The sequence below is a fragment of the Alosa alosa genome, chromosome 3, assembly GCF_017589495.1.
Source record: "Alosa alosa isolate M-15738 ecotype Scorff River chromosome 3, AALO_Geno_1.1, whole genome shotgun sequence".
NCBI classification, from domain to species: Eukaryota; Metazoa; Chordata; class Actinopteri; order Clupeiformes; family Clupeidae; genus Alosa; species Alosa alosa.
Window position 1 is genome coordinate 9929419 of NC_063191.1, and position 12680 is coordinate 9942098.

At 40.6% G+C, this 12680-nt stretch overlaps 1 protein-coding gene across 6 annotated transcripts in view; it reads right to left on the reverse strand.

Annotated features, from left to right (window-relative positions):
- Positions 1-6855, reverse strand: part of LOC125292380 (inter-alpha-trypsin inhibitor heavy chain H3-like) — a 32510-nt gene extending 25655 nt beyond the window's left edge. For 3 of the 6 annotated variants that reach the window (XM_048239633.1, XM_048239634.1, XM_048239632.1), the window contains exons 1-7: positions 6160-6855; positions 2407-2573; positions 2140-2244; positions 1710-1872; positions 1354-1464; positions 439-567; positions 29-145 (exon numbers count right to left, since the gene is read on the reverse strand). In XM_048239633.1, coding sequence (XP_048095590.1) covers positions 29-145; positions 439-567; positions 1354-1464; positions 1710-1872; positions 2140-2244; positions 2407-2573; positions 6160-6222 — 855 coding nt within the window. In that variant the 5' untranslated portion in view covers positions 6223-6855. Of the gene's footprint in view, positions 1-28; positions 146-438; positions 568-1353; positions 1465-1709; positions 1873-2139; positions 2245-2338; positions 2574-6159 lie in introns of those variants that run through there. The other 3 variants (XM_048239631.1, XM_048239630.1, XM_048239635.1) reach the window with 3 other exon arrangements.
- Positions 6856-12680: the final 5825 nt, after the last annotated feature.

The window sequence follows — 12680 nt, forward strand, 5'->3', positions numbered from 1 at the left end:
AACGGCCACAGCCATTGGGTTCATATACCTGCTCTATTTTCTTGCCAGCCATAGATCCACTTTGGTCAATAATGAAGACCACATTTTTGGGAATGCGTGGAAGACCAGTAGGGGCAAAATAATGGACAAAAAACCCACCATACTCCTTAAGGAGAGATAAACAACAAACAATCAACAAACAAACAATGAGAATCCAGTGTACTACCATTCTTCAAACCATTATAATATGAAGATTATGCTGGAACTGCTGCCCATGCTGCTATATCAGGGGTGGGCAAACTTTTTGGCTCAAGGGCCACATTGGGTTTTGAAAATTGGCCGGCGGGCCGCACAACAACACCGTGGCCGCAGTTTGCCCACACCCTGTGCTGTATATTCTATGATAGCATATACAGTAGAGCAGATTTCATGCATTATAAAATGTGTTGATTGTCATACTCTTATATCTCCCTTAGAATGTGGCCTCTCAACATCAAAGATAATTTTAAGGTCACCACTAAGCCCATTCTCTGCACAGCCATCACATGTGATCTGCTGGTTGTGTGTGGGGTAGAAGTTCACCCATGCCTACATAAAAAAAAACAATTGTTGATACAGTATAGCTTCTCATCCACATGTGACTTTGTTACAGAAAATGTATATTTATAAATAATAAGGTCGTAAGACTTCATACAGTTAGGGACAACATTATTCATAAACTGGCAAATAATTTAATGTTGGTTTTTTCTTGGTCAATATGTTTGTTCAAACTGAAAATGGATCTGCCACATGCCAAAAGGTGGTAAGACAACTAGCTGTTTTTTTGATTGAGATCGCGCAACATTTACGGGAAGAGGAGACGTCTTTATGCCCCATCGTGTGTCTAAAAACGAGGCGAAACATTGCCGGCCTGGTACTTCGTACCACGAGTGTTTACATACAAGTCAGCATATTGAAGAGCCAGGAGGCGGGACCAAATAGCAAAATGAAGCGTGACGTGCAACACTGGGCATGAGGAGTAGCCTAACACATGGGAACGACTGCATGATTTTCAAAAGCTTTGACATGCATAGCTGAGGGTTTTGCCATATTACCCCCATAACTTTTGACAACATAAAATAAAATGTGATGCTGTTGGCATGTGGCAGTGTCATTTTCAGTCAGAACAAACATATTGGTCAAGAGAAAAGCAACATTAACTAATATTGGACAGGGGTATAAATAATTTTGTCCCTAACTGTAGGTCTATACTTAGAAAATCTCAACACAGTCACAGTCTCAATTTAGCAAATCAACAATAAGAAGGAGCAATTCTCCGGTTCAGTTGCATGTGTGGTGAAGCCATGAGAAGGCTTGAATGGGAAATGGCATTACCTTTTCATCTGCATGTGATTTTGTGATAGCACTGGCCAGGTCATTAGAAGCCAAAGAACCCTCTACCTTTAGAAAGCTTATTCCAGGCTTCTCGTACAAACTGACATCAATCTGGTGAAACGGCATAAAGAGGAAAATTCAAACAGTGTATTACACAAACACACACACACACACACACACACACACACACACACACACACACGCACACGCACGCACGCGACGCACGCACGCACGCACGCACGCACACACACACACACACACACAACACACACACACACACACACACACACACACACACACACACACACACACACACACACACACACACACACACACACACACACACACGCACGCACCTTAAAGTCTTTTACAGGTTGGCCAGGTTGGGCATTGATCAGAAGCTCATATTTGCCAAGACGACGCTGCAGCAGTTCCTCATAGGTGAGCTCAAAGGTCACCTTGCTGTAAGCAGCGACAGACACTGATGTTTTGAAGTCTTCTAAAGTCCTGCCTACAGCGCTGGGGGTGAGAGGGACAGTGACAACCTTATAATCACAGCCACATGTCTTGTAATACCAAAGATAATTAAAGAAATAAAGTCTATATAAGAATAGCTTTAATGGAAAAATCTGGTGATTTTTCACATAGATCTCTGTTTATTCTTTCCACACACACACACAATCTTCTCCCCTTTTGTTTTAAATGGTGATTTTAGCATCACCACAAAAGTGTTAAGATGTCAGATATACGTAGATAATTGTTGGTGTGTTGGTTTTAAGGGCATACCTGACCAGTCCCCCACTTTGGCCTCGTGATACAGCAGTAATGTACTGCTGCCTGGCCTCTTCCTTTGGCTTGACCACTCCGTCATAAATCTTCCCATCAATAGTCCTAATGAAGGGCAAAGGGAAAACATGACAAAATGACAAAATAGACAAAAAATGTACAGGCCTATAATTAGTGTACAGTATATTACAATACTGACCATGCAAACAACTGCTTTATCATAATACATCCACCCATTTACTTGGCAATGTATTATACCACACCCACATTCTGAATTTGCTGATGAAGGCATTTTTCGGGATCTTGACATGGAAGTCGATCTCGGTTGAGTCGTCATGGCGATTGAACACATGGCTGGTGATGACTGTGATGGCATAGCGACAGGTAACAGTTGTGTTGACATGGAAACGTTGGATATCCCAATCACCCCTCTGCTGAGTATCAGAAACAGCAATAATCCGTTTTAAATTAAATAATCAGTGGCTGGAGTGCATTGAACCAAATATTTTGGTTCCATTGACCCCCTGTTGTGGAGAAAATATTCCAAGGACCCCCTCATAATCGTAAAAAATAAGCATATGCCATTTATATTCTCTGAAATTGTGGACAGGTTTTCTACCCTGTGGCAAGTGTGTAACTTCAACTGCAGCCCCCTGTCAATGTTGGGCCTTTAGTACTAACCCCCCATTTTAAAGCAGTAGTAACTGGACTAGTAATTGTAATAAGGAAGTTTACATTCACAATGACCTTTACCAACAACACTAATTCAGTGCAGACTACACATCATCAGTACCAGAGTGCTGACATTAGAGCATGTGATCTACAAAAGGGTTAAGCTCTATGCACAGGATTAAGATGTTGTGGTTGATCATCTACTGATGCAGATGTTGTGTTGTGGATGGTCATCGACTTGATGGTTTGTGACACCAATAAACAATTACATTACAACATGACAACAACAGTATAGCCTTTAGTGCCACTGTCACTTAGTTGTATTTTATTTATTTAAAAATCAAATTTAAGTAAGGCTTTATGTGATATAAAATAAAAAATATGTTTTATAATATACAGTTAAGAACTGTACATATTGATGTAATTTTCACTTGACCAATATGTTTGTTCTGACTGAAAATGACACTGCCACATGCCAAAAGGTTGTAAGATAATGTGGTAGAAACATGGAATCAAAAAAAGAATCGTTTTTATCTTTTTTTTTAGCATTTTTATGAAAAATGGCAAGTCCAAAATTATTCATACCCTTTTTAAATAATCAATGGAAACATCTTTATTTGCATTAACAACTCTCAAAATTGTTCTTATAATATCTACGAAGCCTCTCTATGTCTCCACAATGATTCTAGACCACACCTTTTTTATCAGAAATCCGGGTTTTCAGTCAGGAACGATTATTTGCCATCACTCTGGCCTTGTGCTCATTTTTCTTTGACGGATTGAGGTCTGGACTCTGGCTCTGCCACTCTAAAATGTTGATCTTGTTCTTAGTTAACCATTTTGTGCCTTGTTTGGCTGCATGTTTTATCATTGTGTGGTTTAGTGGTCCAATGATGCCCATTGGGGCAGGTATCTCGGCAGACAGCCTGATCTTTTCCACCAAAAATCTCAATGTAGCCCCTTGTTTTAGTGTAACCGTTTAGGTTCACCAGGTTCCATTGTCTAAAAAAACACCCAAAACTAATACATTTCTATAGCTATTCTCCACATTGTGGATGGTGTTTTGGGGTTGAAATTTTGACTCCATCTCAAAATGGATCACTTGGTCATCTTGGATGCTGTTCATGGATCACTCTTCTCCAAACGTACACAACTCAGCTTAACCTTTATATGGGCACACCTGGACAAAGATGTTTTTCAACCAGGGGGACCCGGTGACCTTCTCAAATTAAACGGTAACACTAAAGCAAGAGGCTACACTGAGATTCTGAAAAGGAAAAGATCAGTCAGTGTGCCAAGAGAGCCCCAATAGGCATCGTTGGACCATTAAACCATACAATGATCCAAAACATACAGCTAAATAAGGCAAGAAAGGGTTAACAGAGAACAATGTCAACATTTTAGAGTGGCCCAGCCAGAGTCCAGATCTAAATTCCTGGGGGTGCACATCAGTGAAGACCTCTCCTGGACCACCAACACTGCATCACTGGCGAAGAGAGCTCAGCGCCTGTACTTCCCAAGGAAACTCAGGCGAGCAAGTGCTCCACCAGCCATCATGACCACATTCTACCGAGGCACCATTGAGAGCATCCTCTCCAGCTGTATCGCTGTGTGGGGCGGAAGCTGCACTGAATACAACAGGAAAAGCCCATTGGTGCTTCACTCCCCCTCCCTGAAGGACATTTACACCACCCACCTCACCCTCAAGAAGGCGACCAAAATTGTGAGTGATGCAAGTCACCCCGCTCACAATCTGTTTGATCTACTGCCCTCTGGGAAGAGGTACAGAAGCCTGCGCCTCCAAGCACTACCAGACTCACCAACAGCTTCATACACCAAGCTGTAAGGATGCTGAACTCTCTCCCTCCTCTCCCCCTCCACCCTCAGCTACATAACATCCTGGACATTGGACCCACAATGGCCGCCTGCACTACTCCACTTGCACACTTGAACACTTGCACACTTGTACACTTTACAACTTGGTGTTGTTGTCCTGAAAACACAACACTTCTGCTGCTCTTACATAACTTGCACCACTATGCCACTTTCTTTTATTACTCAGGTCAAACAGAACTACCCAAGCCTCTTATTGGCCTGACTTTGCACTAGTTTTTTATTGACTGTCTATGCACAATTTCAACAAAATTTTGCTGCTCTTATTTTTCATTATTATATGTGCCCTCTTATTTACTTATTTACTACTTTTTTGTTTACTTGAATGTTATGTTTGTCTGTGGACTTAAAATTGGTAAAATATGTCTTGTCTTCACCGTGGGATAGTGAGAAACGTAATTTCGATCTCTTTGTATGTCTGGAACATGTGAAGAAATTGACAATAAAGCTGACTTTGACTTTGACTTTGACTTTGACTTTGACTAAATCAGTCAAAAAAGTTAGCACAAGGCCAAAGAAATGGCAAATATTCGTTCCTGACAACATTGTCTTACAGCATCTCTGCTATAAGCTAACGGTCTAATCTGATTCAATGAGCTGGAGCTAAAAGTGTTACTGTCAGACTCAGAATGGCTGGATGAACTGGGGAAAGGTAAAACTCAATTGTTTAACTCGATGGGAGGTGGAAAATGAGTGTATTTCCCCAAATGCTGGGATATTCCTTTAACAGGGAATGAATATTGTAGTCCACTGTTAAATAACGGGAAGATCCTGGAAATCCTGCCAGTTGTTTTCTGTTAGTTCACTGGAAGTTAATGTCATTATTTTACATTAACTTAGTGTTAAAACAGGGCACCTTTAAATAACCAGAAATTCCTGGAAGCTCTGCTGCCAGTTTCCTGTTTTTAACGGGACATTTCTTACAGTGTAGATTTTGCACTGTGTGATTCAGTTTCTAATTTCCTCCTGGTGTAAGAGGTTTTAGAGGACACTAAATTCAATTCTGGCACTTTCAGACATCAAAATGGTAATTCTATAACAGAACAACAGAACAGAATAATAATAATAACAGAATTTTTTTAGCAATTTCAGACAAAATGATATTTTCATGGTAAACACAATAATCTCACATTTCAGAATCGCAAAATCTCTTCCTCTTTGATGTAGAAATGTTGATAACCTAAATTTGTTTCTTGAGGTTTTTATGCAGCCATCTGTTGTTGTAATAAGTATACTGTAGGCTAAAGCAAGGGAGCATCGTCTAGTTTTTAAAGTAGGCTACTAAATCAAACTTAATCATAAGGGAGTAGTTTCAACCAACTTGAACCCATAGCCCTATCGAACAAGCTAATCACTTATCAACCAAAACGAGATTTTTTAGTAGGCCTATAACATAACTTATTAGTCTCCCCAATTTACTATCGATCAATCGGTAAAAATATTGGACCACATTACCGTCTGCGGTTGACTAGTCGCGATTTGCAGAAAAATGAGTAGAACGGTTGCTTGTCTACCCATGGTGATCCTTTGAGATGGCACAGACAATGTGCCCTTCTTTTCTAAATCTTATATATAGCCTTGATGCCTTTACTGTAGTGATGACAAGACATCAACACATTTCATCATGTAGGTTTCCACATGATAACGCAACTATGAGCGAGGTGGTTCTTCCTGATAGGCGCTTATGCTTTTCCCACGTCGTGCGAAAGTTGCATGGAAGTTCCATGGGGTGCCTGGATTTTCGAGGGGAATAGGGACTGGTTCGTATCAACGCGGGTGATATATAGATTAACCGACGAACTAGCAAAGTTCTTTGATTAAGTAACTAACTAACTAACGCTTCAACCAAAGATTGTCTAGCTTTATCAGTCGGTTCTGCTTCACGGGATGAGGCTGAAGTTGTATGTGACGCTCGAAACTGACGTCCCAGTTGGCTTCGACGCACAAGTGTGTCGTGGCGTGTGAACAAAGCTAGCCTACGTGAACCATCGGTGTCGGCAGCAAGTTACTATCTGCCCGTGCGTTTAATTAATAGTGTGGTCTTTTCTTAACGATAGTGTTCTTACTTCAGGAGTTGGAACCCGAATACAAATGTCATGTTAAGTTTCGATTCCACCTTAAATGTTGCAATTTTCTACCGCCAGGGGGCAGTGTTGACCGCATTTCCGAGATGACATGCATCTTCACAGATTTATAACTATATAAGTTATAGTTAAAGGGACACCAGGCAAGCCTGATGCTTTTTCTCTACGAAACTCCCCCCTCGCTCGGTCTGAAGCTCTTTTATTTTCTTTGCATCTTCCGTCAAGGGTTTTCGCTGCTTCTTCGCCGGCTCTGCCATTAAACACACGCGTTTGCAAACAATCGCTAAGCGTTTTTTGTTAGCCTCCCTCTGTGCTGTGGATGCAGGATGGAAACTGAAACTGCTTCGGTCGCCGGGTACGATACACTGAACTTGCAAGCGGGATATTCTTCCTACAGGCAGTAGGGGCGGGCGAGAGAGTCTTCATTCGCCCTGTAATGAGTCATTTAACGATATACCGACTTACGAAGATGAGTAATTAACACGAAAACGTTGCCTGGTGTCCCTTTAATATAGTCTCTCTATATTTTCTTGTGGTGACTCCATTGTCGAATCCTTTGGTGAATTATGTCTTATGTCTTTTATGAAATAAATCAGTAGATATTTCCCTTCAGATTATGAAGCCTTTCAACCAAGGGCGTAGGTTTGGTCTCAGCTTTGGTGGGGACACACATAGACATAATATACATAGACGCCGCATCGACCGCTACTCCTTACTAGCGCTGACGAGATTTGGAGCCGCCATCTTGGACCGGTCATCCACTCCACTCAGTGTAATCTGTTTGGCAGGTGAGATCAGCTGTCAACGCACTTAATTAATCATATCTCACTGAATACCGAACAGATTCTCACGCGGTTGTTTTTGCTGCAAAGGTCATACATGTAGCTATGATACAGGACACATGATTTAGCGTATTTTAATATTCATAGTGGGTTTAACAGTAATAGAATATTCTGATATATGATATAAAGTGACCTGACGTCCGATATCAAAACTGGGAACATAATCCATGTTTGACAGCATAGACAAAACTAGTTTGATACAAGTTTAATGAGTTAAATATAGTTCACAGTTGACAGAAAAGTTCCATCAACAGCATTATTCACAGTCCACATAAAGGTTCCATAAACATTTAAGTGAGATCAGTGCCATTCAGACATCTGAGGGGTATTCCAAGTAGGCCTATGTGGTTTAGTGTCAAACTTAAATTAAATAAATTGACTCAGAATAAGTTGTAAACCTCCCAGTAGAAAAGCTGTATGATACAGGAAACATGGTTGTGTGTATTTTAATATTCATAGTGGGCTTAACAGTAATAGAATATTCTGATATATATGATATATTATAAAGTGATGACATCCAATGTAAAAACTGGGAACATAACTAATCTACGTTTGACAGCATAGACAAAAACTGGTTTGATACAAGTTTTAAATTTACAGAAAAAAAATCCATTAACATTTTCAGTTCAGTGCCATCAAAAATAAAGTGATGAACAGACATTGGTGTGGCATAAAGGAAATGGAGTAACTGGGTTCAATATCAACAGCATTTGTTAGACAAGTTCCATAAATATTGTAAAGTGCAAGTTTGTAGGTTTGTTTCTGATCCTTAAAAAACAGACATTGGTTTGGCATAGTAAGTGTAACAGTTCATCAATTCAAGACAAAAAGGTGACTTGTCACTTGTACAGTGTCAATGGGTTCATCAACAGCATCTGTTATTTACAGTTCACAGAAAGGTTCCAGCCCCAATGAAGAGATTAAATAAAAGGAATTAAGAAACATTTTAGAAACTGCTAAGATCAACCCGTTCATTGCAATCAGTAAAGAATCAGGGAGTGTCTTCACAGGCTCAGTGAGACAGAGTTACCGTCATGCAGTTGGTTCTATGATTTCGACAACTGGTGCATGTCATTTTGTATGTTCCCACCTTGCTAAAATTGCTTGGGTACACTTTGGCTGAGAACAAAAGTGCTTCAGACAGCAGGTGGGCAAATAAGATGGCATAGTAAACTGGGTAAACTCCATAAAAGAGGACTGAGTCAACCAGGCGATGGGAAAATGGGACACAGAGTGGCGAATGCAGGTGATGAAGGTGGAGCTCATAAATCAAACATTCAGTCACAGTGTAGCAGATACCCTGCAGTACTGCAATGAAGAGCTGCACCTTCCTCAGTTCAGGGGTGTGAGACCGTTCAGTTCATTCACAGTCTTCTTGAACAAGGCAGTTGTTCTGGAGAGATACAAAATAATAAATAAATGAATGAAAAGGAATTTGAGAGGCATCTTATTCTTGTTAGGGTATAATAATACAGTGTTGGGCAAGCTACTTCGAAATTTTAGTGAGCTAAACTATCAGTTACTCTGCCATGAATAAAACACTACACAAAACTACCACCCAGTCAAATGTATTAGTAGCCTCACACAAACACAGCAGTAGGCTAGTTCACTACATAGGAAGCTACTTTAAATTGTGCTAATTTCACATGACAAAGAAAAGTGTAGCTTGTCTGGCTAAGCTACTTGATAAATAAAGAAGTTGAGCTATTGAAAAGTTACTTTATTCAGGAAATAGTGAGGCTACCACCAACACACTTAGGCTACAAGTAGCAGCTAGCGATTGCCCAATAGGCTAGTTTGTGCCACTTGTGTAAAATTCACTGCCAAATCTAGTATGATTTATTTCTACAATAGCCTTCTTGTGTCAGTGTTATGGAATATGACTTATCAAGTCTCAGTTCATAGCCGGTGAACACCGAGTAAACATAGCCTAGCTAGATGGCTACGATTTTCATACAGTAATATCAAAGATTGCTCCTTCTCAGCTCTCTGGTAATATTCTATTCACAAAATATAACCAATAGCACGGTTATGTTAAATCTTACTTGTGAAAAGTAAATCCCCAGTATGGTCCGCCGATTTGAGAAGGAACATGCTGCACAGTGCTGTCATCTTGTGTCTTCTGCTGCAACGCAACGAGGAGTATGACCGGTCCAAGATGGCTGCCGCATTTCTTGTTTCCAGCAGCCAATGCAGCGTCTATGTATATTATGTCTATGGGGACACATCCACAACTCCTGTTTCAATGCCAATAGCAAGTGAAGAATCTCGATTTCGATACTACTGTATTGCGATTTTTTAAAAATTGATTTGGTTTGTGTGGGATGATTCTGGGATGAGATAGATAAGTGTCTCGCAATGTTCATTTCTATTTCTACATTCACAAATACATTAGCCTACATAAACAGAATATAGGAACAGGAAAATGTCTCGGATCCATTTTTATTGCGACTGCCCTAACAGTCAGTATTAGTAGCCCTAACAGTCAGTGATGGTGACTTATAGCCTGACTGTCCGTGCGGCACACCCTTATTCAACATGACTCCTAACTTTGGTTGAAAGATTACAGAAGCTAGGTTACCTGTGACAATATCCTGGGTAATATCCTAACAGCTAATGCTATTTTACACAGTAAAGTCCGCATTTGAAAGCCTGGTTGCCAAATTGTATGGCTAATTATTTTGCCTAGACTGCAATGAAAAAGCTTCGTTTTTGTGGGTGGCATAGCTTATCTACAAATCACAAAAAGGGGCAAACATGTACATGCTGAAGGGCAAAGGGAATATCAAAATGTTTTACTCTGGCCTTTTTTGGGATAGGCTATTGGCAGACAGCCCTACAGTTGTCGTTGACACACCCGCAGTAGCCTGTGCTTTGTCACTCTCCGTGCGTGTAGGCCTACTGTAGCGTGCATGTGAGATAACCCTTCCCCCTTATGGAAGAATATTTGACTCAAAAGTTTTGTACGTGTGTATCACGTTTTGAAACTGTAGAAATTATTTGTAACTGTAAAAATGATCTGTACAAGTAATTGTCAATATCACAAATATGCGCTACACTTACAAATCTATTCTACGGGTACGGATCGGTTTTACAGCTACAAATCATCCTACAGTTAAAAATATTTTACAATTATAAATATATTCTACAATTACACATCAATATTCTACGCACAAAAAGCTGCTCTACAGTTACAAATCTTTTCTACAGGTGTACAGACTTTTGCACCACCTTAGGGATGAAAAGTGTCTCATATGTATTGTGTGTGTGTGTAACAGGATTTGTAACTGTAAAAACTATTTGTGATTTAACAAAAAAATAACACGAACAATTTTAAGTATTACTCATATGTCGTTCACTTACAAATATATTCCACAGGTATGAAATATTCCACAGTTGCTGTCTTTCAATTCTGAAACTATTCTGCCATTACAAATCTCTGCTGCTTTCCGCACAAGTATTTTCTACAAGTATACAAATCATTTTGAGACTGTTCTGGCGCTTCCTGTTGAATAGCCAATGGTGATCCTCAGGTTTGGCTAGCCAACCATGAATCTCAGTTCACTAACCAATCACAGAACAGGAGCAGCGCCGTCGTTGTCAGTGGGTGCAACCAAACCTGGAGTCTATGCTTGGAGCACGCTATTTTCCTGTATTCCTTGAAGTATGTTGGTAGCCTACACCACACAGACATGTTCTATGTCCACTATTCCTTGTTAATACAGCCAGTGTACCTGATTTATGGGGCAACGAGGTGAGATCAATCAATGGCAACTAATGTGGGCAACAGACAAATAACTATTATATATAGCAAGCTACCGCTAGTTAGCCAAATCCCACTCAATCAGTCTGTCAGTTTAAGCAGCATACAAGTGCTAACGGAAATGTAGTGTGTGGATGGAAATAAATAACAACACTCAACATACTTTTGAAGACATTTTGTTTCAAGTTTGTAACAAATGCGGTCAAAGTTTTAAGGGAGTTTGTCAGTCGGTCATAAGGTAGGCTCAGCAAAATGAGGCAGGCGGCTAGCATTATTATCAAGAGGTGTGCTAGGCCTCGTATGCCAGGTCTACCTCCAGATTGTGAGGTGCTACTTCGGACTTGACGAACTCTTATAGTAGGCAACAGAAACGCTTTACTGCAGAAAAACCGTAGTAGGTTTGATGCTCAACAGATTGCTCTGGAGTTAGTTGTAAGCAGAGACTTTCTAATGAGGAGACACAGCGCTCAAAAAATACTCCATAGAAATGCATGGGGCTAGTTTGTCACGCCAATATGGCCGTTGTCTACACATATCCCACCCCTTCCTCGGCCAAACGTCGACATGTGAATACATTGAGCCAATCATGTGGTGTGATGTGAATACATTGAGCCAATCATATGGTGTGTTGTGAAGACATCGTGCCAATCACGTGTTGTGATCAAAGATTGTTAAGGCGGACTACGGTGTTGGTCCTATTTACCGCATACCAGGGATCATGGATCAGAAAATTCCTCTTCAGCATATGGCAGCATGACCTCTTCCAGTATCCTGATGTACTCGAACTGATCCATGATCCCTGGTATGCGGTAAATAGGACCAACACCGTAGTAGGAGAAACATCCCCATATCATGATGCTTGCACCACCATGCTTAATTGCCTTCACTGAGTACTGTGGCTTGAATTCGGTGTTTGCAGGGCGTCTGACATACTGGAAGAGGTCATGCTGAAGAGGAAATGCCTTTGAGGTGGACCTTTCAACAAGATAATGACCCGAAACACACCAGCAAGCGAGCAAAAGCATGGTTCCATATGAACAGGATTCAACTGATGGAGTGGCCAGCACAATCTCCGGACCTTAATCCCATAGAAAACTTGTGGGCTGACATAAAAAGTGCAGTGCATGAGGCAAAACCAAGAAACAAAGAGGAATTGTGGAATACAGTACAATTAACCTGGGCTGCAATACCTGTTGAACGATGCCAGAAGTTGGTTAACTCCATGCACCACAGATGTGAAGCAGTTATCAGAAACCGTGGTTTTGCAACAAAATATTAGTTTAGGAT